This window comes from Bombus terrestris, chromosome 5 (genome assembly GCF_910591885.1).
Source record: "Bombus terrestris chromosome 5, iyBomTerr1.2, whole genome shotgun sequence".
Taxonomy (NCBI): Eukaryota; Metazoa; Arthropoda; class Insecta; order Hymenoptera; family Apidae; genus Bombus; species Bombus terrestris.
Genome location: NC_063273.1, coordinates 8,653,750 through 8,681,078, shown reverse-complemented (window position 1 = coordinate 8,681,078; position 27,329 = coordinate 8,653,750). Strand labels below are relative to the sequence as shown.

The 27,329-nt window shown below is 37.4% G+C and overlaps 2 protein-coding genes and 2 long non-coding RNA genes across 10 annotated transcripts in view; 2 read left to right on the top strand and 2 right to left on the bottom strand.

The window, feature by feature from the left end:
• Positions 1–512, bottom strand: part of LOC100646293 (TLD domain-containing protein 2) — a 294,489-nt gene extending 293,977 nt beyond the window's left edge. For both annotated transcript variants that reach the window (XM_048405837.1, XM_048405838.1), the window contains exon 1: positions 4–512. In XM_048405837.1, coding sequence (XP_048261794.1) covers positions 4–23 — 20 coding nt within the window. In that variant the 5' untranslated portion in view covers positions 24–512. The remainder of the gene's footprint in view (positions 1–3) is intronic.
• A 102-nt stretch (positions 513–614) lies between these two features.
• On the top strand, positions 615–5,442 carry LOC105665722. 4 transcript variants are annotated; one of them, XR_007224068.1, is made up of 3 exons: positions 615–915; positions 2,936–3,148; positions 3,493–5,442. It is a non-coding gene; the product is annotated as an uncharacterized LOC105665722 (long non-coding RNA). The 4 variants fall into 4 exon arrangements; XR_007224069.1 differs by having other exon boundaries at positions 2,936–3,837; positions 3,889–5,442; XR_007224070.1 differs by having other exon boundaries at positions 2,936–3,971; positions 4,528–5,442.
• Positions 5,443–5,757: 315 nt separating this feature from the next.
• Positions 5,758–27,329, top strand: part of LOC105665724 (transcription factor kayak) — a 35,096-nt gene continuing 13,524 nt past the window's right edge. The window contains exon 1 of one of the 3 annotated variants that reach the window (XM_012308479.3): positions 5,758–6,234. In XM_012308479.3, the coding sequence (XP_012163869.1) occupies positions 6,103–6,234 (132 nt within the window). In that variant the 5' untranslated portion in view covers positions 5,758–6,102. Of the gene's footprint in view, positions 6,235–11,781; positions 12,213–21,693; positions 21,772–27,329 lie in introns of those variants that run through there. The other 2 variants (XM_012308478.3, XM_048405844.1) reach the window with 2 other exon arrangements.
• Positions 10,220–11,681, bottom strand: LOC100646823. Its single transcript, XR_131948.4, has 4 exons — positions 11,540–11,681; positions 11,092–11,167; positions 10,903–11,010; positions 10,220–10,780 (listed from the first exon to the last, which is right to left on the bottom strand). It is a non-coding gene; the product is annotated as an uncharacterized LOC100646823 (long non-coding RNA).

Below are 27,329 nucleotides of genomic sequence, written 5' to 3'. Positions count from 1 at the left end.
TACATTTTCCCGTGATCTGCCATCCGGTCGATGATGTCAGTAGACCAGCACGTCGTTGCTTTCTCGAAACCGCTCAACGTAGCCCTCGTGTGTACAGCTTTGTGTGTTCGCACCTTGTTCGATAGTGCGGGAAACTACTACTGCTACCGGAACGGATTACGATGGCGTAAAACGCGGAAAAACTCCACGACTGATCACGAGGGAAGTTTAAGTGTACGCGACAGCATAGAGCCGGCTTGATGCGAAAAAAAAGTAACAGGAACGTAACCGCGTGCGCGACACCGATTGTTTCGTGATATTTCGTCGCCGTCTTCTGCTATCTCACTCTTCGCGGACCCCGAGTTTCCTATGTCGCGTGAAACAAACGACTACACCGCGATCGATTCACTGGCGACGCGAACGCCCAACACGCACGTCCCGCGATACAAAATACGCCAAGACTATCGTCGATTAACGATGACACTGCGCGAAAGAAGAAAGTTTTTCCGATTAAAATGCAATTACAGACACTTCAGTACTCCCGGCCCAGACTGTCATCGATTGTTGACGAGCGTCTTGGCCGATCATGTCTGCTACCGGAGTAACTACAGCGCCATCTTGTGATATTTTCCTTCGAATCTCATGTGTGCAGAAATATCTGTAGATCAGTAAGAACGCTTCTTATATCGGCAGCTCGAACTTAGCACCTCTACTGGTGATTTGTGGTATTCGATTGTCGAGATGGGATCTGCTTAATCGATTGAGCATGATATTGACGTTTAAAATAAAAACTGAAAATGGTTTAGTGTCTTTTCTTTGGCAAAATATGTATGTACCATTTTCTTATGTCATCGATGCATTTTTAAATACATTTGGTTAAATATACTGTGATTGATTTTTTCAAAAAGTGAATAAGTTTTCTCTTATTCTTCTAAGGTAAGAAAATTTGTTTTATAAAATGTAATCTACTTCTACCTGATTTTCTTAAGAAGAAAGTAGGGTTATTCGATTGGATTTCGCAACAAATGATAAATGTATAAAACTTAATGTACCGTATCAAATTCGGGTTTTTAACCTATTGTATACTTTCACTATGTCATGAATAGAAGAAAATTATTAGTAATAACCGGGACATGACAAACATTTGATCGATTACATGCATGTGTAAGCCTAAATATCATAGTCAGGCCGATATTATCTCGGCTGCTTTTAAATTTCACGTTTATCTGAGCAACTTAGAAAAATAGAAATCACAATGTAGCGCATGTTAAACTACTTCTTATCTCATAGCATTTAAGCGTCAGTATCTTTCACAGGACTATTCACATACAAAGCAGTCTACCAAACATTTCCTGCATGCTTAAATCTTACTCATTCTTGATAGTGATATGACTAATTATAATGATAATCATAACATACATATAACACGATCCGAAATCTCTTTTTCGCTATTTTAAAACGATGCTTTGCCATATCATATAGAACTGCAAATATGTCATACGTACTTCGACTTTTGTCTTTCTTATTACTTACGATAAACAATTATTAATGCATTATTGTTTCCTTGAGGAATTGTATTGAATTGTAAATACCATTGAAAGAATGAAAAAATATGCATTATTGTAAGTTAACACGCAGTTATATCTATTCTTGTCGTGTAACCAATATATAGAATTCAATATTTAACCGCAAACAAAAATTCTCGTTTTCATTCCCACAGTGAAGTTATGGCGTGAACAAAGCATTTTAAGGATGGGAATATTATTGCCGAGATTCTACTGTTTTGCATACAATAGTTTGTTAGGCTAGACAGCTCGGCGAGTATACACAAAAAGTCATGCACATTGTTTCTCTCTGTTCGCCGCGTATGAATACCAAAAGAGATTAACGAAATTTAAACTCGCCTTCTTAAAATTTATAATTCCGTGCTGGCGCCCGACTGTTTACGCCCACGCGTCGTTGCCTACAATGCTACGCGCACAAACACCGTCCGTCTGCCACTTTAAAAACTGTTGACCGCAGATGCACTAAATTGTTTCATTTAACGACCCAAGCAAAGGTTCAAACCTTTCGTTCGAAAGTTTAATATTTTATAATTATGACCATTCTCAAATGTAAAAATCAATCAATTTAACATTTCGTCAATCGATCATGGATCAATTCAAATTGACATTAAATCGATATTAATATATATTTAAACTTATATCTATATCTGTTTACATAAACGAAACGAACATGATTTAGGTAATGCAATCATAACAACCTTGGGAATTTACATTTTTGTCGATGCTTCGAACGAAATCAGCTTCTCAGGCAAAAACAATGCCTTTGTTCCGTTTTTCTATCAGCTGCTGCATTGCCTTCCTTCTGTCGTTAACCTTGGCAAACACAAAAGAGGATAAATACCAAACTGCGATAGAATAATTTCAACTTTGACTTCCTGTCCGTTGCAGCAAGCTAGTAACAAAAACTGTTACGTACTCTCGGAAAACATTCGCCTACTTGTTCTTATAACCTCAAAAAGGATACAAAACAACGATACTCTGCATATCTGCATACAGTTATTGCTATGAAAATCCGATTGATTGACATTATGTACACGTACTTATGTATGTAGCACGAAAGTTGCATATAATCGCTTTGTTTGCGCGGCCATCGTGCCAAATTTATTAACAAACGTGTTTATAGGCGTGCGACATGTATCCTCTTGTCCAGCGCGTTTTATCTCGAACGTTTGCAAACAGCACAAGCGAACCGAAACGCACGTGCGTTTTGCAAGAGGCAACGGGAGCGGGTATTGACTCATTTCGTGCAACTTCCACGGCTATGCTTCGAACTTGCCAGCTGCGACCGAGAGCAGAGTCCAAACGTGCTCGATTCCTCAATCTCTAATTGTATTGTTCGTAAATTGCCTGATCACATTTTCACGAGTTAAGCCTTTCCTTCTTTGTTTCAGAAAAGTTCGCGATGTCAGCAGTGACGTTATCTCAGGAGACTTTGTCTGTGTGTTTATGGAAAGAATACGCAGCGACTAACAAGCAAATGCACGTGTGACGACTCGATTTCGCTTTTGGCGTATTTCGTTGCAAGAATAGTGCTCGATACTCTCTACGCAATTAAATCTCTGAAGATTATACCTGATTGATAACTTATCGTTAATCGTCTATTCGTGAGTATATACAGCGTCCATTATCATGTCAAAATTGATTGATGAGAAAAATTAAGAAAAATTAGTCAATAAGAAGTATTGATAGATCATGCACGTTAAGTGAAACAGGCAAACAGAATAATAAAAAAATGTTCCGAGTATGTGTTTTTAAATTCGCTGACTAGTAATCGCTATTATTAGTTCCTACTAAAATAGCTGCTTTTTTATCCGCGTTATATATGCAGATAAGATAAAGGAGAATATTTCAACCGTTTGTATCGGTGGAAAATCGCCTTGTCAATTTCTAATTGCGCATATGTTAATATCAAGAACGCTTCACGATATATGCATATCTTGTACGACAGATGCGTTCTTCTCGTCTTTTTTACAAGGAAGATCGATGCGTGATTTGTTAACCTCGAAAACGCCACGAACAAGGCTTAACCTACATGTTAACCGAGAAAATCAAGCGAACGTGAAACAGGCAAAACAACGATTCTCCGTGTATTCTTTGAGCACATGTGAGGCAGATTGCTCCCGCGGCACCGATTTACGAAACGGCAATGACATTCCATGGCGTCGTAATTTTTCCAATCGGGTAACGTTTCAAATGTAGCCGCTAAGTCGAGGCCTTGGCTATAGGCAGAAGTTAGCTCAAGGACGACGACCGCCTGTCTATTCGAATTTCATCATGGTGTGAAGCTAAGCAGGTGAATGTCAGCCCCTTACGCCTCATGCCCGTAATGAGACATATCTTTCAGGTATAACGCTGTGCTCAGTAGATGGACCTGATTTAGTTAAAAATAATGATTATGTAAAATGTTATCAACGAACATAAAAAATAGTAAGTAAATATGTAGGCTGGTAGATAGTCTTTAATTAAAGCTTTTAATATTCTGTATTGTCATGATGGAGATAATTAGAGTGCAGACGCTTATGGATTGGAAAATTGAAAGATAATTGAAAATGTAAAATATCCAAAAAAGCTCGTGTAATATTTAGAGGATTTTAGTTGAATTTATAAATTTCAAATCCATTGAAATCCCCTTATTTTATTATTAATTAGTAATCCATTATTATTAAATAATAGTAGTAAATTCATTTGAAGAAGACATCTTTATTTTAATTTCCTAAATCTCTCATCACACCATCTCATTTACGTGTATCATGCACAAATGCGAAATTATCGCATGTCGAATTAGGATAATCCCTTCCTTACTATACACATTATATACACATTAGATGTTTAGATGCGAAGGAAGAAATTGTGTATCCATCCTTTTGATCTGGCTGACACCTTGTGTCGCAGTTCACGGTTGATTATACATAAGGCTAATGACAAGGTAGAGAATAAGAGACTAGTAACTGATCCAGCTTCCTCGTTTATCTTGGGCACTAAGTTATACAGGTGGCACCTGCATGCTTCAAAGCGGAGGAAACCGCAGGTCGTGGAACGTCTAGCCATCCAGAGGGAGCAGGTTAAGGCGCGAATATCCGACATATCAGTTTGGTGAGTCATGCGTCTTGTTCGATATGTTCCGGCTACCCCGTTCACCGCCTACACGACCCGCCATATGAGTCATCGACGATTCTTGGAAACGAAGCGTGCCGCTCGTTTGAAATTTTCGTCGCCAAGTGACGCTACTGCATACTTTGGAAACAGTACCGACAAAATCAACATTCTATAGATTCTGGCATTCGGTACTCGGTACTATTCCGTTTGCTTGGAAAATTCCGCTCCAATGGCACTATCAATTGCGCAATATCATCCACACGTATTGCCAATAACAGAAGATAAGCATCAGAATGACATTGCAACAGTATCGCAAGTCAGTCAGGGATGAAACAATTGCAGAATAATTATCGTATGAAGGGTACAGGGATGATAGTAAGCGTTGTTAGTTAAACACGTTTTGTACGTCGTTTAAAAGATTCCTAAAATATGACTAAACGATAAGATTGGAAGAAATCTTAGTAATGTTCTATCTCCACATTCTTGAATATCAATTATATTTATCTTTCTGATAAATATTTGTAAGATTGAAGTTTTCAATATCAGATGAAAATTTTGTAGTGTAATTTTCTAATGTTTTATTTAGGTAAATGATTCGTTATCTTATACCAATTAGCATGTAGATTAGTGGAATCTTAACTGACCATCCTTATCTGACCCACCAATCCATAAAATGAATTCCTTGAAACGAGGTTTTAAATCTTCTTGCACAATTGAGTTAATATTATTACTAAAATTTTACGTCATAAATTTGGTAAGGGTAAAAATGAAGTTTAGTAAATGAATTTTACAAGCTACAAATTATTTGACGAAAAATTATAAAAATGTAAGAAGAAACCTATAATCTACAACTTCTTAATTTACTACTACAATTAATTTTCGTTTATTACGAAAAAAAGGAAATACTTAAGATTTTCTAGAGATGTATTTCCATCGATAACCGACCAAATAGAGCTCTAATTTATCGCCAGTACAGTAGTAAAACCAAGCAAAACACTGTTTGCATAAACAGTACCCTGGCAAGCAGATCCCATTGATAGCACGAGTAGCGTCGGCCCTGGCACGAGCATCGCGAACGTGGCGCGGCGAACGTCGCTATTGGTAGCCTGGGAATAGCTAGTGACGTCATACTTGTTCGTTGAGCCTCGGCGTGTAAAGAAAGAGCGTGTCCAGGCAGATCGTTGAGCTAAGGATTGAACGTGCGCGAACCTCGAGGTATTCCCCCACGGTATGAGTCATCGCGCGCAGTTTCACACAGTTTCGGGCAAAGGAACCTGCGATCCGTGTGTGCTGCTTTCGAGTTCTCCGTAACGAAGATCTTGGGTATCCCTACAGACGATCAAGAGAATAGATCCTTTCATAATAGAGGTTATAAAATCGCCGCGAATCTAGTCGTCGACTTTTCCTTTCGCACTGAGGGAATACGACCAAGTAAAACCCGTTGCGCATCGACGAGGTAAATATGAAGCTCGACGTGTCGGACGTGCTTTACGACAGCTCGAGCGTGTCCAGCGACAGCGGGACGTCACAAAGCTCCCGCGTCAGCCATGATTTTCTTGCCAGCATCGCGAATTCGACCATACTACCTAGCAACGTAAGTACCGGTTGAATACTCTCCTTTCTACACAGCTAGAAAATGTTAAAAGAAGTAGATTTCTCCGCGTAAATATGGCAACTTATGCAATCCTTAAGGTGTACGCTTATGTGTACGCGCGCTCGTACTTACGTGTGTCTGATAAACAGCGTTGACGTGATTGGTCGAACGACGAATTTCTTTGAAATAAGTTCTATAGTTGAATAGTAACAACATAGCGAATAAAAGTGTAGCAAACGCATTATGTAACATAGTGACTTCCTCGAATGATTAAGCGTTATTCAAAATAATTTAGCTGATTGTTGGCGATAGACCCGTAACCTATGGAGGAAACGGCCTTGCTAACTTTTCTGAAAAACACGTTCGCGTGTCCTGTCGAAACCTGACGATCTTGGAAAAAAATTATCGCATGTAGGTATTTTGAGTATTGTAAACACGATGAATTCGCCGATTTCGCGGAAGAAATTGATTCGTTGGAAATCCAAGCATAAGCGGAATACTTCTGTATTATCTGTGTACCACTTTCGATTTCCAAGTTTGACTGTTTCCTTGATAGAACAGATTCGATTGAAAATTAAAGATAAGAAAGCAAACTCATATGGTATCTTCAGCTGATAAAAATTCTCGATTAATTAGGAACGTACTTTACAATCTCTGAACGGTGCTATGGCCGTTCCGTCACACGAAGATGGTACACTTGGTACACACACCGAGATCTAAATTTATAAATCGCGTGGCGTCATCGCTATATAAACTGTTCAACGTAAAAACATGATTTTCAATTTTCGTAATTTCCGTTCGCTAGTTTGCAATAGCGATAAGAATCGTCTCGTAAATAAAACACAAATGATATTCGTACACGACAATAATAGCAATTTTTATGCCCATTCAGCAAGATGTGCATATTCAGATAAACAGCTTTCGTTCTTCTCCCAGCTGGCTAGGTACCCATTTAAGGCACACGCTACGTGTGTAAGTATCGCCAATAAACTTCCGAGTTACTATAGAATTAGCCAATGAAATGTTGTCTTATATATTGTCGTCCATTCACTGATCTCTACAAATGAATGGCTGCTATTGCAATACGGGAGTGTAACTGAATTGTTTGTCTTAACAAAATCATAGTCTTTTTTCTTTTCTATTGATATGTAGTTATTTTAAAGAAGTCACAATTATAGAATAAAGTAATTTTCACACTATTTCAGTCCAAAAATTATAAATATCATCATAATATTACATATCACCATAACAAAGCAGTATTAATTCTTTTATAAAAAAAAAATTGTGTTTTTAGCTAAACATAAAATTAAATAGATCGGCTAATTCTTATTCTACGCCGAGTAAAACAGGTTCCAGCATGAAACAGTACGAATACATTGACGTAGAATACTTTTATAGGCACGAACGATTACGTTAATTTCCATTTTCTTTCCCTTGCGTCACTCTTGGCAATAGAGGCGCGTATAAAAATTACGCGCGTTTTCCACGTTACATAAAACATTCATGTAAACAAGAAAAGCAAGGTATAATGCGGAAAAATATATGTAATAAGGCAAGGTGGCGATACGATATAATCCTTAAATAAAAAGATCGTAGTATATTTCATGCCCCTGACTTTCGTCGAGGGTTGGACGCGCGCCCTCGTCCAGTTCCCCGTTTCACCCTACGTATAAATTCTGTGGCAGACGATGGTATTGATCTAGCATTTCCACTGGCATGGCTTCTGTTGTCCCCAACAGCTGTTTTATAAAGAAACCCGTACACGCTCGGGTTGTGATAGCGCGCGGTCATTTAAAAACACGCGCTACTGCATCGACATGTACAAACACGTGAACGCCGATCTCAAACACATATAAAAGAACAACTATAGATCGTAGTGTATATTGCGCAGCATTAATATTATGAACAGATAGCCGACCGAGCTGCCAGCTGTTGTCACCTAATTATCTCTGTCGCCATTAGCGATAGGGTTCAGACGGTGAAATCGACCGATAAAATGCAAATAGTCATTCCGGAGAGACATTTGCGAGCTCTACCGAGGAAACTTTGCGCCGCAACGTATGAAATATAATTCCGTTTACTGAGTTCGGGGAAAAAGGCTTCCTTGCGTTGTTCCGTAAAGGGTCGACATACATGGCGGCCATGTTGAAATATTAGATAGGAGAAAAAAATCTGCACAATTTATAGGGTATTGTGATTAAGACGAGAGAAACTCGTGTTTTAATCAGGGCTCGTAGGATTTATCTTTTATTCCTTGCTGTTAGGTATTGTTCGAGATCAAAGAAGGTCAGATTTGTCAGGCTAGCCCATGGGCGGCGACTATTTTTCGGGCAGTAGACTTCGGGAGAAAGTAAGTATGTACATATCTGTCAATGGCCTAGATAAGTTCAGCTAGTAGAACACTATGACCGTATCACTATCTGTATACGCAATATTTTTCTACATATTAGACTTTTAATTTTAAATATTTACTTCATAATGGAAGATTTTTCAATTTTCTTTGAAGAGCTATTTATCGACAGGTAAAGACGCGACATGACAACCGTCAATTAAAATTTCCCTCAAAAGAAGCCATAAAACGGTGAAATACAGCTTCGTCCAAAGGATTATCTGCTACGAACGCATCCAAGTATTCTTAGAACTCAAAGCTTTCGATTAGTCGGTGGAACGTGATGCGCGGGAATCGGTAAGCATTTGATCGGCAGCAAAGTCACGGAGGCATAATCTTGTTTCCTGGTGTTTCCCCCGTCCATTGTATCTCCTTTTATTCCCGATAGAGAATGCTCGGCGTTCGTGTTTTATCCGTGGCTAGAGTAAAAGCATGCGGATCCTTTGACACGTATATAAGGAGAAGAAGAAGACGAAGAATCGACTGATTCATGGCGGTGTTTCTGATTGCCTATTCCTCTTTGTTCCCTTAAATATTCAAAATACCGTCGTTGTCTTGTGTTTTGAGCACAACGAGTTTTCCCCATACAAAGGCCGATCAAGGCTTCCGCCTTTCCCTCGTATGATTTTCGGCGACTATTGTTATGCCACGCGCGCAGCTTGCGCCGATCTTTTGGTTTACCCACAAACATTCGATTAACCCCGCTGCTTCGGCCGCGTGCTCATTAAAATGTCTCTTTGTTCGCCGGGAGAACAAAGCCGCGATCCATTCGCGACGTCGATCTTCGGTTTTCTACTCCTTTGTGTCGTCGATGGTAAACGTTGCCGTAAGCGAGGTCATCGATTCTTACTACGTGATTGACACGATTCATCAAGAATTGTCTTTAGTCTGTTAACCGGGTTGTGTCCTAATCAGAAGCTTGTGTAATTAAAAAATTAAAAATTAATAAAAATATATAGATTCCAGTTAAATAGGTTTAATGTGATGTGAAGACCACATAAGAAAATGATCTTAAATTCATTTTTATTTGATTTTCTATTTACCTCGAACGCTTTTATCAGAGGTGGTCTACAAGGGATAATTCAACATTAAAGAATTTCCACCTAAGATAAATAAAGCTAATTTCATTAAAATAACATTCATCTAGAATTAGTTAGATTAGTCCTATTGTAGTAGGTGATTTACAATGTCTTCATAAAAATTATTTTCCTCGATGAAATGAGAACCTAGAAACAATTAAAAGACTACTTTAACGTTATAAGCAACTTATATGTCTATGAATCATACTTTGTTGACACACTGCGCCTTTTGCCTGGAAAACTTTTTACCGAAGCAGGGTCATAAATCTGTTAGGATTTGTATTTACCGTCGATAAGCTTTAAGGAACTGATAAAGGTTTTACGTCCTAAGCTGACCAAAGGGCTACTTTCGCCTTGTTAAACTGTCGCACATGGGACTACTTCTTAAAGATACAATACATGATTGTAAATCACAATGTTTGCTTCTTGAAGCTTATTTTGAGCATACCTATTAGAACGACAATACCAATAGCATTCTTATTTAAACACGGAATTTGAAGAAAGGTTATGAATCACGTGAAGTCTGGTAACCATTTATTCTTATTTTAAAACTGACCAATAAATATTTTAGAAATAACATTTCTCAAGTTGTGATTTATATAAGATAACATAAAAGAAAAGAGTTTAAGTTTACTAGATAAATTTTCAAAAAGAAAAAAGATACAATAATAATAAAATTTTATGGGCGTGTAACTCTATCGCAGAATGTTTTTGCGATAATTTTTATAGCCTTTTCCCCATAATTAGGGAATTGCCATAAATTCCCATTATGCATCTTGCACACGGTAGCTCTGGCCACGCGTACTACTTTTTTCTCTTTTTAATTCGTGTACAACGTACGTTGAACGTTTGAGCGGAACGACGGAGTTTGAGCCGAGTTCGTTGTACGTGTGTTTGTGACGAATATACGTATATCGAAATAAGAACAAAGAACCGTGCATGCACGAGGGAATTCCCGGTACCGAAATAGTAAGAAACGAAACAGCACGTGTGACAAACGATCTCGCATAAGTGACGACCACTCAACGTCGCGATAAGTTTACCAATTTTTGTTATTCTGCGATCCTCGAATCTGGAACTATAATAAAACCATGTATTTGGGATACGAAATTGGTATATTACGTCGTAATATGTTAAACGTGTAAAAACAAGGAGAAATAGCAACTGCGAAAAATCGAGCCTTGAGCTTGTTGTACTTACAATATAGCTACGGAGCAAATCCCCCTGAGTAATTCCTTGACATATTTCCACCGCTGTCATACATTGTGTCGAGCTGTTACACTTCGCATATTCTTCGCAATGTCATTTCTGAAAGTGAGAAAACTACGGTAATTATCGTTTTTAACTATTTATGCGCGTATCTTATTTACTAATGTATCAACTTGTTACCTTGTTATGTCTGATTCGTAGTGCAGATTATGGTTCATCTTTGTAATGGTAATATATACATGTTACTCAGGTATTCCTATAAAAAACATGTTATATAGGGAAACAGATGCACGCACACGATATATTTATATGTATTTCTGACATATAATTAAGGATCAAAAAATAAATATATTACATTAAAATACCACTACTTTCAAACATTTCAATATTTTAAATCCATCATACAATTAAATGCAGTTCAATGCGCATGCGCGGGCCGCTCGAAATATCGTAATGCAGCAACATGTTAAGACATTTTGAAATACTACTTTAAGCTGTCTTAATACATGCGATAAACATAAAGCAGGGTATGTAATGTAAGAATGTAAGCCATTAAGTGAGACAAAAATCTTTCTGTTCGCCTATTCGTTTCTCGAAATTATGCAAGTTAACGAGCTCACGTAATTACCTGGAAAAGGGGTTCTAGTTCTCAGTGGTGCGTTCCCTGATTCCGTGGAAATCGTCGCGATAGGAAGCCTCAGTGTAGACGAACACGTTGATTGGTCGTGCGCTATCGTGCGAATCAGCAATCAAGATGGCGATGACGTCACGTGGTGGTTGCTCGACGTTGATTGGTGGGGGGTCGAGCGGCTCTCTTTCTATATAGTTTCCAAGTTACATTGGCGGGCTCAGTTGAGATACGTAAGCAACACGCGCCACTAGGTTTTAGTACATAGCAAATCCAGTAATGCGTGATTGAACTTGTACGTGACAGTGACGAGAAGACAACCAGCGAGCATTCGTACGTGTCATTCTTCAACAAACGTTTAGTGATACCTTGAACAGAACGTGATATCGGTGAACAGAAAGAAGGTGACCATTAGTTAGTGTTCTTGCCTCACGTTGAACGCGTACTTCTTGTAGAGGTGTTACTTCTTTAGAGTCGGAACCGGCGACTCTTCCTTTTTTTTCCGTGGTGAAGTTTTGAAAGCGAAACGCGCTCACAGATGACGCAACGTGTACCGAGCGCAGGCTTTGACGATACCATTATCGAAGATCACAATTACACCATGTTTTCCATGTATCCGCCGAATTCTAACCTACCTGACCCGTGGCAATCCAACAAATTAGATGCATTTACAGTAAGTAAATTACAGTAAGAGAAATTATTTTATATTAAGAATTAATTTTTTTATAGATGTTCTGTTATATATATAAATGATTAAATCGTTGATTTGATAGAAGAGTGATACATTTCAAAGGTTGCTATCTATGTACCAGGATAGAAGTGTCACAATTGCTAACAATAAGAATAATATCACAATTCGAAATTCCGTCTTAATCTCTTTTTTGCGCTATTCGATATATATACAGTGACTGCAACAAGTATTTATTATAGCATTTGTATTGCATTTAGCCTGATGGTCTCATAATTCGACTTGATTTTACGTTATTACAGCATTTACTTGCTAATATCATTTTCTATTTCAACCTTCCTAATTTAAACCAATTACTAAAAAAAACTGCTTTTCTCGTTTGTTTTAAATCTCTAGTAAAGTTCTAGCAAATATTATTGTTATAATTAGAAACGTTTCATATAAATAGAACGTGGGAAACACTTGAATATGTTTTATGGTAGTACAAGCATCGATTGTGTGTACGTTTGGTCAAATGTCACGGTCAAAGGTCAATCGATTTTGTCGAACTAGAGTTATCCCTGAACTTAGTTGCCATTCACAGTAGTAATTTTACCTTCGTTATTGACAAAAGAAATTTATTGTCGTTATTTGTTTAATATATTGAGTGTTATATTGTGAATTTTCTTTTTAGAAAGAATTCTCTCTTGTTTACTATTGTAGGAAGCAAAATCTAAACATTGAAGGTAGGAACGAAATGGTAATTAAAAATTAAGTACGGAAGTGGACAGCGTTGTACGATGTTAGTGCAAAATTAATCCGATAAGTGTGAGCCTACTGACAGTGACGTTTTGCTCAAAATTTCTAAGAAGCGTCGTTATTTCCTGAAACCCTTGATCGTCTCACCTGTCGAATTTTTAGGTTACTAAGAAACTTTCGCTTCTCAAAATACACGTACCTACAATTTTTGTTTTTCAAAACAAAATTATTTATCGGTTACTCGAAAATATATCTCTTTTATTCTCAAAATATATGTGTAATATTTGTTTTATTTTTGCTTAAATTTTTTATTTTATTTTTCAAAGTAGTAAAGTAAAAAATTAATTATTCAACTATATGTTTAGCAATGAAAATATTTTTTCTTTCGCAACTTAGTCAATAATCTTTAGATTTTGAGGGATTTTGATTTCTAATAAAATATTGTTAATATGTATCGTTTATTAAAAAGATGGTATTTAGGGAAAATTTCATTTAAGTCTAATAATTATTAGTGAAATTAGAAAAAATAAATTCCAAACTTTGGTATAGGTCGTGTATTTACCATAATGAGATTCTCATTTAGATAATAGACGAAGGCCATGAAAGCGTTTATTACGAGCAATTATTTGAAGTGTATTTCAAGTACTTTTGAGTAATGAGTAATTATATATTGTCGTTAGAATCCTTTATCTGTTCCTAAAAACCCTGCCTAGACTATTAGCCAAAAATAACTTTAAGGAAACGTTCGACATACCTTTATTTATACCACAATAAGCTTAGTTTCGAAAAACAGATTGGCTTTTATTGCGAGGTTATTTTATTTATTGTGAAGCAATATTTCGAACGATCTTCGTTAGACAATACATTATTCTTATTGCATCAAATAAATTATCAAGGAAACACCCATTAGGATAATTATCTTATTCATTCAAATACTTCCGCAATAATTTAGAAATTCGCACAGAATACCATTGTATCGCGTATACAATTCTGACTCTTTCTCTCAAACCTGTTACATCTATTCGATTGTGTCATTGAACCTAAGTGGATTGTCTTGGAAGAAAAGCCTCATCCCCACCGATAAAATTTTAGCATTTTTTGTGCACATAATACCGAAGGAAAACAGTTAAATCTGACAGGAAGCGCGGAGTTAACGCTCGTTAACCCACCAATTAGAGGGTTTAGTTAAACGAAGGCAGGGTTAAGTTTAGCGAGAGCAATATAAACGGGTCATAAGGCAAGAGGTGTCATCCTGTCTCTTAGCCTCGCAACTAAGACGTTTGTTCTCAGCGTTGTAGTTCTTCGTCACATACACACGATACGTTATCTAGTCATTATCACAGAGAAAGCTATAGTATCGAGTACTATGAAAAGATAACTCTTATCTCTTCACGATTATTATTTCTTTTTTTGTAATTTCTTTCGGATAAAATTTGGATTTCCTTGCCGATAAGAAAATGCTTGAATGTACTTTGTAGAAGTCGTTTGGTTTAAATAAATTTTAATTCGTCGTACAGTAGCTTCAGTCTAAAAATTCTTTAACACATTTTTAACAAATAGTCTCCACTACTAGTAGGAATATTGGCGAATGGCAGATGATGGTTATTCGTAAACAAAATCATTCAAGGTACGTCTGGAACATCGTGTGCTCTGTATTTCAGCGGCAAAGGTAGATTTTCTGTTTCGCACAACCTGTAATGTATCTGATTGGTAATAAAACGAAGTTTTAACATTAGGAATTGAAACTCGGTTAATGTTAAATAAGAGCTACTTAATGTAACATGAAACGGAACAAGGGGAAAGGAAAAGTGGATTAAACGACTATATTCTTACATTCTCTCCATTTTTTTCTCGTTCATCGGCTGTTACGGAGAAGGAGAAAAAGAACGTCTGATGATCGTCGAGGCGTTCATTAAGAGACGAAACAACGCCCATACAGGAATTTGCATGAAAATGCGCAAAAAGCGGAAGTTGTCGGTTTTTATTTTCGGACAGCTTACCTCAGTTCCGCGACACGTATACGCGGAGATGAGTCATCGGGGTCTCGCGTAGTTTAACCAGCGATTTATGAATGAAAATCCGCGCACGTGTCGCGTGCCTGGCTCCCAGTGCCGCGACACGCGAGATCGCCCTCCATTATTATTCGCGACGCCTCGTAAACATGTCGATTATGCTGCATCGCTCCCGCAAGACATCATCCGATACCAGGAAAAACGTTTAGAGACGCGATTTCTCGTAAATACGTGATACGGCTACGTTTCTGTCGCGGCGATTCTAACCATATTTTCCGTTCCTTTCCTTCATCTTTTTCTGTTTCGTTGTTCAACCTCCTGGCGCTACCGAGAATTATTATTCAACTGCGCTCTACAATGATACCAGGCAGATCAAATCCGGTATCGTTCGGTTTTAACGTCAATGCAGTTAAGAGGTGTAATCTAGTTGAAATTGAGTTCACTCAAAATAACTTGTACGGGTGATGTAGTATGAACAAGTGGTTAATTGTTTTCTAAGCATTCGAGTCATTTATTTAGAATCTCTTTATTTCAATTTCGATTTTTATTTCTATAATATGCTATGGTCCGATAGTCTCCTTGATACGAATCTGATCAGTAAATGCGGATGTTTCTAGACTTATAGAAAATTTAAAGGCGTACAAATTTGTAGAACGTACATGTTATAAAACAAATATGTAAAATATCCGAGGTGAAGCGGTTAGTGAGAAACATGAAACTCCACTTAGACTGCATTGCTCTAAATATATTTGCAATCATTATGTTACGAACGTACGCAAACATACGCGGTCTATTGAGTCGGAAAAGAAGAGAGATTCGTAACAAATCCACTGTATTATTACAAAACGATCGACAGATTCTTTTCCTCGCTCAAATTAACAGATAAAAGAAATCGCGTGGAAGAAATGTCTGCATTGCGAAACCGCGTTTAATGCGCCGAGCAAAAACGTGGTTTCGCAACAGAGATCCAGCGTATTGTAGAAGCAAATTGCTCGAACCTGCCTTAGAAACTCGAACTTCGTAGGCTTCGTATGATTTCCACGATACTGTGATCGTAGATTTTTATTATCTTTTTTCCCCCTTTTTCTTTTCCTTTTTTTATTACTTTTTTGTTCACGTGGATAGCGAGACGGTAATCCGGTGTAGTCGACCTCGAAAGGAGGTCGATTCCACGGAAAGATATCTTGCGTATGAGTGACGTCAATACGTTAACACTTTCCCCTTGAGAATGCCTCGAATGGATGGGGGATCTCTTCGATTTCAACGTCTCCACCTTCGACGTCCATCTACCTGTCCCGGGTTTTTCCCCTCGATTGCGAAATCTTCGATAGATTAGAGGCGATTTCGATGTTTCTTACGTTGTATCTGTTTTCTTTTTTACATCGCACGCCAACGGTTTTCTTTTTCCTCTGACGCAGGATGATTAATGAGTGGGAGCATTAGCTGACTAAAGTGCAGATGTTTCGGGTGATCAACGTCGATTTTTAGAATCTCATAATTGCAATGGAATTTTCTATTTTGAAGGAATCTTTCTGCAAAGAATTTTTGTAGTAATTTTTTTGGTAACTTTGAGAAGTTTCGTTTGGAATTTCTATTGGCAATTGTTCGTCAAAGATATGTTGTGGTAATAGAAATAGGTTGATACACGATTTTCAAAAATTTACTTCGCTGTATTTTAATTTACTTCCATGTCGTTTCATGTTGTATTTTAATATACGGAGCGTATCGGTGCAACTTCTGGGCGATTCGTATCTCATTCGTGAACGTTTATTAAGGGAGAAGCTTCACGTTTAATAATACCGTTACATTATCTTATTTTCCCATTCCAAACATCGTGACAAACTCCACCTTAGTCACTCTGATTTAATATTCCCCGAGTTTCAAATCTTATTCAGTTTGTCTTTCGAGGAACTGGCACCGTATCGTCCTATCGCCGAAAAGATTCAAAGATTTACGTTCATAGTCCATTGTTTCCACATCAAGACCCGTCTGTTCTGTAAAATATTTAACATACCCATCGGAGTCGTTTTTGTCGCGCGAGGAACGCATAGGCTCACAAAAGATATTATAATGGAACTCTTCTAGAAATCTTTTATGAACGTACGTATCATGCGTGTTATACAAAACATTTTGAAATTTCATTCGTGCTGTTACTATCGTGATTGCATTGATAAAGTTTGTAACCAATCCGGTAATGCAAGATATTTATCGATAGTATTTAAACAGCTGACTATCCGTTATGTTAATGAGCCTCGACATTTAATTTCACCAAAGAATGCTATTCATACTTTATATTAATTTTTTACTAAATACGTATATGCAAGTTTGCAATAAATACATATTTGTAATTTCTACATACAGTTTCGGATTGGTTTCAAATTTAAAATTTGAAAGTCTGGAGGTAGGAAGAATGCTCATAATGTGAAATAATACATAAAATATCCAACGTATGGTGCTTTTTATAATAATATAGTAATATATAATTTAGTTATAAAATATAACTATAAATAATGATTGAATATAATTTATATATAATTCAGTAGGTATACCGATTTTCTATCAAGCTTCTATTTCTATAAATACATTCTGGATAATATGAATTTGTACAAATCTTCTTTGTTTAATGACAGTCGTGTCTCGTTGCAGTGGTAATGAAATTTCATAATGTTTCGTATAACACATACAATATGGTTACAAAAGATTCCTATGCTAAGTGTTCAAATACTTTCGTGAGCCAGTATAGATGCGTATTACGTGAAAAAGAATGTGCGTAGATACATATCACGTGCACCCATCTGTCGTGTGACCCTTCTTGAAATTGATTTGCTGGCATAAAAGAAGAAACGAAGTCTTCTTATTCACAGCTGCATTCTTCGTGATGCTCGGGTAAACGAAGGAATCAGGGCGGCTTCTAAGCTTCGTACACTGGTTATAATTCAAAAAGACTTCGTCTTCTTCCCATCTGATGGTATGATAAAGTGGTCTACCTATTCACAGGGTGATGCTCGCCCCTATAAAAGGCGCTGTCTCGTTTAAAAGGTCATGGAACCCAACGAGCCCTTTTGGGTCTCTGCTGATACGTGGGACGAGAGTGTATCCAATTTCGTGAAACTATTATGACCGTGACGGTCCGAAGTCTTGCTGGACGTCGACAAAAAGGACGTGGGTGCCTTTAAATGCGGTACTATACCGAGTAGTTCATTATGGGCTAATGTGTTTTGAAGTTAAACATTAACCCATTGCGGTCTGAATGAGGTGAGGTTAGTTGTTTGGATGAATGCTTGTTTTGTTAGATAAAACGGAAGTTTAATTTTTTACTGTTAGTTAGTTGTTTATATAAGAAGGTTTTTTTAATAGGTTGTCGTTTATTTAATTATAGAGCGAACTGGAACTTTCCTATTAAATGAAATGTTCAAACAATTTATAAATTGCAGGAATTCCGATCAACCGTACGAAACTTGAATCTTAAATTATAAATTCATAGAATTTGCAAATTATTCAAACCCATCACAGAACTCACCGTACAAAATTTTTAATTCAAAATCCAAATAAAATTCCCATAGTCAGCATGACTCAGCGAAATTACGAAATGAAAAGAGCTACATTTCTATATCGAAGAATCTGCCAAACGGACCAAACCGCAGCGGAACCCATTAAAACTAATTAGTTCGTTCTTTGTTCGCGTGGAAAAACGCGGTGTCGCGTGAGAAGGTCGTTGAAACAGTATGAACCGAGGAAAGTGGAACGGTTTAAAAGGATGAAAGATATGGATGGGAAAAGATGTGCGTGTGGAGGTCCACACGTAGCCCGGCATTATGCGCGCGATTATGTAGGTATTCTCATTGGAGAACGCCGAAGTGCAACCAGTCGGAAATGCCTGAACCATTGCGTCACTGGTCAGGAATTCACGGACCGTTCTGCCCTCGGAGCGTTTTCTTTTACGCCCGTGTTCCTTTTTTCCCCCCTTACGATCGCGTTGCCGACCTCCTCGTACTCTCCGTCCTTCGTCCTTAACGTCCTCACGACGTGCGCGCGCGTAACATTATCCCGCTGACCGTTCTTTGATTTTGTGTACATGTAAGAGGCAGGCGAATTAGCGCGGTAAAAGGGTAGCCATTTTGTGTAAGTAGTTGAGGAAGGTGGTGAAGGAGGAGTAAAGATGAAGTTGCTTAATCTTCTTCTTTTTTCCTTTCTTTTATCTCTAGGGAGAGAAAAATTGCAACTCCCGAGGGATAATGATAGGTATAGTAGGTATGGTTTTATCTTTAATTAGTTCTTTTACTTTGACTTTCTGCGATTTTAGTGTAATTGTAAAAGTTGCTTATGTCGTTTTAATCGAAGCATCAATTCAGAAGGTATCTACATTGGATACTTTTCTTGTTTTCTTAATTTGCGTATACCTTCGAATATTAAACATTTTTTTATTTATTTAATTTGAGCATAATCTCAGAAAAAAATATATATATCTGTAATTTTTTTAATTCGAGTATGGTTCGAAAGGATAGATTGAACGTTATCGCGCAAATTAAAGTTTTGATCTAATAATGCTGTTCTTACTATTTGAACATTGAATTAATAAAGGCTCGAGTGCGGTGCATTACTGGCGAGCAACCTTGCAATTATCGAACTACTCCTCGCGTGATCACGAGCCACTTTTCTACTAAATCATTCAAAATGTTGTACTTGGATTTAACAACTATACCAGCCATTGTAATAAGAACGTTGAAGAGCCTTGTCTCGTCGCTGAATCAGCGATTCTTGGGAAATTTGAATCTAGATGATAAACATTAGAAAATTCCGTGAAAGTCAAGCAGAAATGTGAGCGAATTTTTCATATTTCGCTAAAATTTTTAATGTAATTGCAAGTTTTGCGCAGAAAGCAGCAATTATGTATCGATGAATTCAAGTTAACGGATCATTCTTGGCGAAAAGTAGGTGATTAAAGATCCTTGAGGATGAATCGTCAGTTTCGCAAGAATCGTTGTTCTGCGTGACGGGAGATCGATTACCAGATAAAGACGACATTAACGTTTACAAATTGAGAGTGGGGCTTAATCCTTTTAGATGTGTTTATCTCGTGACAAATCGTTCCATATTGTACTGTTAAAGAAGAAAAAAGAATTAATATTTAATTAAAGAAATTTATAAAAGATTAACAATAAATAATTTTGTATGACAACGATAAAATGGTACGACAATAACAAATCTTTTTTTTCTTCGGAAGAATTTTAACTTCTCGAGTACTGCCTTTGTAATATTATTCATTTATATTTGTTAAATGATAGTATAAAGTTTCACTTGTACAGTATTACATAGCTGTTTAAAATTTTGTATATGTAATGTTCAGTTATAAGTACAAAATTACGAGTTAGAATTTTGAGGTTATCTTCCATAGTATACATATCTTCTGAAAGGATACGGCTCACTTCCGGAGGTACAATTTTGGTAATCATGAAAAGATAAAAGTATCTTTCCCCAAAAATTATATTTCGATATAGTTTCACTAAGTAATTTTACAAAATAATACGCAGTATGGCTAAAAAAAATTGAACATCTATACACAAGTATTCCGTGTCGACGCGTTTCTCTATAATTTAACGAACTCTCTTAAGAGGTTAAAGATCTATCGTTTTGGTTTTTTCACAATGTAACCCTTCTTATCATCCAGTTTCATAATTGAAATACAGAAAGACGAAACACACCAAAGGAACGTTCTATAGCAACTTTATTAACGATCAGCGATAAAACTGACCTATATGAAGCACATCCGTAAAAGCGATTCTCATTACCGCGATAAAACTAGTACGATATCATGTGAACGCGAGCACGAATAAGGACAGGGCTGTGACGTGCAGAGAATTTCCAAAATTACCCCGGGAAAGCCCGTTCTCCGTCGTGTCGTTCACCTCTGAACGTAAAGCACGCTCTTGAGGGACCACCATCGCATCGCTTCTTACTTCTCATTCTTCGGCTTTGTCCGGAGTGCGGTGCTAAAAACAGTCAGTCAGAGCACTTTGTTCTTATCTACGTCGTTTTATCGACTACTGACAGACCAGTCCAAGTACTTTGTGCCGTATAACGAATGTGATACATGGTGTTTGTCAAGGGCATGCGGAAGGAACGTCGCGTGGATTCTTCGTGTTCTGGATACAGTAAAACGTTGATTATTCAGGCTTTTGATTTATCAGGTTCTCTTAATAATAGGAATGTTCTGTTCGCTATATTCGAACTTCTAGTTAACTCGTGTTGCATCCATTGGGTCATTTGCGATCAGATACAGTTGTTTCGTAAGAATATAATTCTAATATAATTGTAGCCATAGAATCTAGAAAATACAATTCTATAAATCTGTAACATAATTTTAACAAAGTATTTATAGAAAATATGGTTCTATACATTTCTAATGTAATCCTAACTGAAGCACCTAGCAAACGTAATTCTATAAATCTCTATAATAGCTCTCCGTTATAACAAAAGAACCTAAGAAATATAATTCTAAGTCCCTTCGTGTGTTCTTGCATAATGAATTGTTTCAAACGTAGATTTAAGCGTGTTTGTTTGAGAAACGATTGTAAAGGGTGCGCGTTACTCGTGGAAAAGGCGGCGTGCGACCAACAACGAAGCACTGTTCTCAATGGTAATCGTTAATCGAGACTCAGGAAAGGCCAGACTTCAATTAAGAGCCCTAGATGCTGTCTGAAGAGAGGCTGGCTACGTTGGGCCGGACATAAATGAGATGTGAAAGAAGAGTATACAGCTTTATGACTTGGCTTCTGCATTTTACATTTTTCTACGTATGTACCTATCTGTAAACGCTTGATGAAAAGTTAGTAAACTTTATGGATCATTGGGGTATTAATTAAGTCGAGTACATTAGATCATTACATCGTTGTACCTTAAACGTCGAGTTTAGAACAGGAAATTATTCGAATTTTATCGCCTTCGTACTGTGGAATACAGAAAAGATAGAACAATTAGATTTAACTTATTTCTTGTCAAAAATTATAGTCTACACAATGTTTGTTATGTAAATTTCAGATATAAAAGAAACTTTTACGTGATCGAAAAGAAAACAATTTATCAGAATGTAATAAATACTTCAATTTCATTAAACTTTACAAAATTGTAGTGATTTGGGTATGTTAAATTTGGGTGTGTGATAAATGGGTCTATGGAAGAAATAGCGACGAAACAGGATATTATATAAATTGTTGAAATTCTTTCATAATTATCAAATATCATACGTTAGTATCAAATATTAAACTAGAGCAACGCTGACGACGTGAGTTAATATATTTTAATTATATGCTTTTAATATGCAATTTTAATTATGTTTTTAATTAAATTACATATAATTTTAGTCATATTCCATTTCATAATATATTAACATTTTGGTCGCTATCGTCACAGTTTTTTTTTTATGAAAGCACCACTGATTCCTTAGAGGAAGATTTACCACAGGAACGGTTTACCATACGGAAGCCATCCACAGGCTTCCACCAACAAGATAACCGACTTAAGAAACCGATCTTGGAAATGAATAATCCTCTCTTTCTCATGTAGGACACGAAGTTAAACACAATTTTAGTATATTTAGTATACTCTAGTGAAGTTTAGTGAAAACGTTTACTTGCACAACTATATAGATACGAGGAAGAAAAATGATATTTCTGTTTCGGTAAAACTTCTCGGAACGCGATCGCGTCACGTGTCTTTCGAGCGGGACTTTCAAGGCGATGGAAAGTATCGACGAAAAATAACGGTCCCAGGAGCGATAAAAATCGAGCCGGCGATGTTCTATATTCATGGAATAATTCGTAGAAGTCGCGTTTTGAACCGGAAGAGGTCCTCGAGTATGACGCAACGACACGTGCTCGATTTCGATTTTCCTGGTACGATGATTCTGCGACTTGTGCTATCGAATCCTCGTGACTCATACGCAGTCGGCGCCTATTTAGTAATCAGATGTCTGCGGACGCTGTTAATACATGCGCGTATGTACTTGATGCATTTATGTAAATCCCGTGGATCGTTCGCGTAGTCTATCGATGTCGATCGATCGAGTCTTTTCCTAGCATGATGAAAGGGGCCACGTGACTTGAAAGCGATAGCCATTCGCGTTCCTTTTATGCCGTTCGGAAAAATCCCGAGATTTCCGCTTTCGATAACGACGAGCGTTGTTGATATGTCTCTTGCGATATGGTTAATATATTTCGATGTTTAATACACCTAAAACGTTTTAGTCCTGTCGCTTAAATATTACACAATATATTATTACATATATTTATTTCTTATCTATTGGTCCCAATTTTATTCGATTTATGATAATTATATACATAGATATACGTATATATTTTAATATTACAAAAGAGAAACCTGTGTTACGCAAGATACGATTCCGACAATCGAACTCTAGCTATCGCGCTGAAACTTTACTCTCGTGAGGTACTCGGAAATGCCAAGTATTCCTGAACGGCTACACTTCCCCGAAATTCCCCCTCAAAAAAAACCTTGGAACACGATGGCTTAGCGTGATTGAAAGATTTCTGCGATTTCTCCCCGTGTTTGAGAGAGAACCATCTCTCGATCGCGTTTCGGTGGCCGGAATGAAGTCATCTCTTATCCCGGCTAATGCAACCTCTTCCCTCGTGTGGCTGTAGTCTCTTTTTCTGTGTTTTTATCCATGAGGATTCTCTCATCTCTCCTTCGGGTGTTTCACGTGCACTTGTGTTGCTGGCGTATCCTCTCGAGAAAAGAGTCGAGCGTATCCGAAGATAGCCGAAGCTGGGAGGCCGAGCCCGACGGGGCGACCATGTGGTGATAGCGCGATGACAGAAGCAGTAGAAGCACTGTCAGTGTCATTACGACTGCCGTTGCGCGCGGTTGTTCAGCGAGGTTTCGTACGTCTCTCTTTTTCCTCGTTATCTTTTTTTTTTTCTCTCGACGATTTCAATGAACGCTGGCATTCCCTTGATCTCGTAACGATTCTTCGAATTCAAGAGTTCAGATCGAAATCGATTTCACAAAATAATCGACATTGTTCTGTCTATAAACGAGAAATTGTTTCTGTACATCGACTGTGTTATTTTAGTACGCATAGTCGATATAGATTTCGTGAACAGGCACGAGGTCGCGAGGAGCCGAGGATTCGAGGTGAGTTCACGCTTTTAAAAATTCATTGCCATTTTTGGTGCGTTTACCAGTGGTCAACTTTTTAAGCGTGTCCTGTAAACGTGACAGCCGTAACGTTACGTTATTGTTGATGCACGTAAGGAACGATTATGAATTCCGCGATAAGAGCTCGAGGCTAAATGACAAAAAGCGAAAGAAAAAGAATCGCGGACCCGATCGTCGATTCGAAGTATTTATGGACATCGAACAAAGGATGGTAGCTGGATATTTTCTTTTCTAATAGCATCGTTATCTTGTTTCCTGGCTGATAGCCGGTGCCTATGCTTTTTGTTTTCTTTCGCTCGATGCACTTTAGACTCGTCACAGTTGGCTTCGTGCACGTGCCTCTTCCCACGTACATATAAGTAAGCTTTCACGAATCGGCTAGTAGTCGGGACTCGAACTCGAAACCTTGACGTCCCGAGTCGATAATGTTCCCGGAAATACCGTACGTGTTTCCCTTTCGTAATTACCGAATAACGCGTAAACGTCGTTTTAACGGTCTCACGCGATTTTATTTTCGCTATTTTACTATAGATAGCGTATCTTGATATTGTATGGAATCGTACCCATATAATAATTAACCGAGATTTCATAACACGGTAAACTATGTATATATATTGTAATAAATTCTATGTTCTATTCTCTATACGATTGTATTCTATCAGTAAAATAATTTACAACATAAGTTACTAAAAAGTACTAATATATTATATTATCTTATATGCGATACATTATATGTCAACTAACTATATTACAAGTATTAACATTTCAAGATCTTATCGATAATATACAAATACCAAGATAAATGCGCGAGTCATTTGAAAATTTGTATAGAGTCTGTTATATTGTTTTACAAATATTTATGCGATCGAGTAACACTACAAAAATACCTATCCCATTTCCCTATCTTTTCGATAGGAACCAACGAGTGTCTACAGTCTACAGCATAGAAAATGAACTTGTTCGTTATGTAACTTACATGGTATAGCACACAACGGTAAAAAAGCGTAACAAACGGGGAAAGTTGTGAGCGCGCAGTCGATCGCCGCGTGTTATCGTGTTTACATTCTTTGTTCTTTGTCCAGAGCTGACGGTGCATCGATGTTTGCGCCGGATCGCGCTTTTTAGCGTCCGCTTCCTCTAACGTTCCTATATGTGTCGGATTGTCGGGGGAGAGATATATTCCTCACTGCAAACGGTCCGATTTTTCACGAGCTTTCCATTAGCCTCGGTTAAATTTAAACGCCTCGACCACTCGTTCTCTTCGTCACGGAAAATTTCTATCTAATTTTTAATCTGTTAACTAGGAAAGACGTAACTGGTATTGATAATCTCCTGGGTATAATATTATGTTTATGTAAGGATTTTTAACGGTCTATTTTTGTTAATAATGTATCATATCATACATTTACAGGCATTAAAATCGACCCAATTGCAATTGATTTGTCTTCGCGTACTTCTAATTTCGTGATTATAGAAACTTCTGATTAAAGAGCGACTCGGTTAATAGATCAAGTTGATATCTATAATTGCGTTATTCTTGCGCTACTAATTGGATATGTAGCATGTAGTTCGAGTTCGTAGCACTGATTAGGCCACGTACGTATTTATGTAGCCGTATACAACAAGATGATGCTCTTTTGAGATTTTTACTGCCTAAATTTTATTTATTTGTTAATGTGTATGTGTATGTGTATGTATATATATATGTATAAAGGCTCGTGTATTATAATTTTTATAATGAAAATAGAAACACGATAAATGGATTGTTCTAGTTAATTCATGGGAATTACGTTCCAATAGAGGAAAACTTACAATTGTAAGTTATATTTTGCATATTCGTATGTAGATAACTTCTGGTTTTAGAATTCCGTGTAATTTGCGCATAGTATTACTATTGTTTCCCTATCGAGCTCGTAGATGAAAAACAGTGAGGCAAACGGAATAAATGATTAGTAAATTATTCCGCTACTAAGTTTTCTGTTTCCGAAGAGGATTGGAATAAAGGAGATTGTGATTCGAGACGAGTACCCGGAGCAAAGAGTTTCCTAACCTCTACGCGGAATTATTCTTCTCACTTCTTTTCATGTATCGTTTCCTTATATGAGTACGTGAAACAGGAGACTAGTTTTGCATATTTTGCATTGCATAAGTGAATCAACATTTTAACTCCAGTTAAATTTAGATTTGAATCTAAATTTGAACTTGTAATTGAATTTTGGAATTTGAACTTACGCTTGAATTTCTAAATTCGAATACGAATCTGAATTTTAAAAGTTGAATTTTATTTCGAATTCGTACTTTCAAATCTAAATTCAGTTTAAACAATTGGAGTCTTTTAAATCGAGCGTGTTGTAATGTGTTTTTTTTTTCTTTTCTTTTTTTTTAACATTTAGAAAGGACTCGAAAAGTAAAAACGATTTCCTTTGTTATCCAAGGCCGCGTGTCCATGTCGTGCAGCAGTCTGCCATGCCTTTTTTTCGTTTCGTACCACGATAACGCCTCTCGGTCCGCGTACCAACGACGTAATTGCGTTATTATTTACCACGTAATAGCAACCGTCGCGTAACGGCCACGCAGAACGAAAGAAAAAAAGAAACATGTCCGTGCACATACGCCGGGAACATAGCAATAACGAACGATAGATTATGCGAAACATGTAACAATTGGTCCATCGAAGGGGGATTAAAACATGATTAGAAATTGGAACGCATTCTCAACCATATATGTAACAAATGTTATTTACACGTTCGATTAAGCTAGATAATTGCATCCTTATCGTTGTATACGAACTATCGCGTATTTTATTCTATCTGCGCCGTTTCGTATTGTTGGTGCTTATCGCTCATTGGTCGTCTACCAGATAGCATAGAGAATAATAGAGAGAAACTACGAGATTAAACAAATTATCGTTAGATTGCGTTACTAGCAAACGTAATGCGGAGAAATCGTTCTTCCGCCGAAACCTGTAATTAGCCGGGAAAAAAAATAACGATAACTACATTGTTCAATCGTAGAAGAATCGCCGTCGCAATTTGTTTGGCCGAGAACGCGTCCTTGAGTCGCCCACGGAGCCGAGTTGAGCGCTCCGATGATCTTGGCCTGACATTTCAATGCCCTCCGCAGAAAGGTTTTCGTGGAAAAATCGTTGCTCCGCCCGTTATGTCCCGACCGTTTG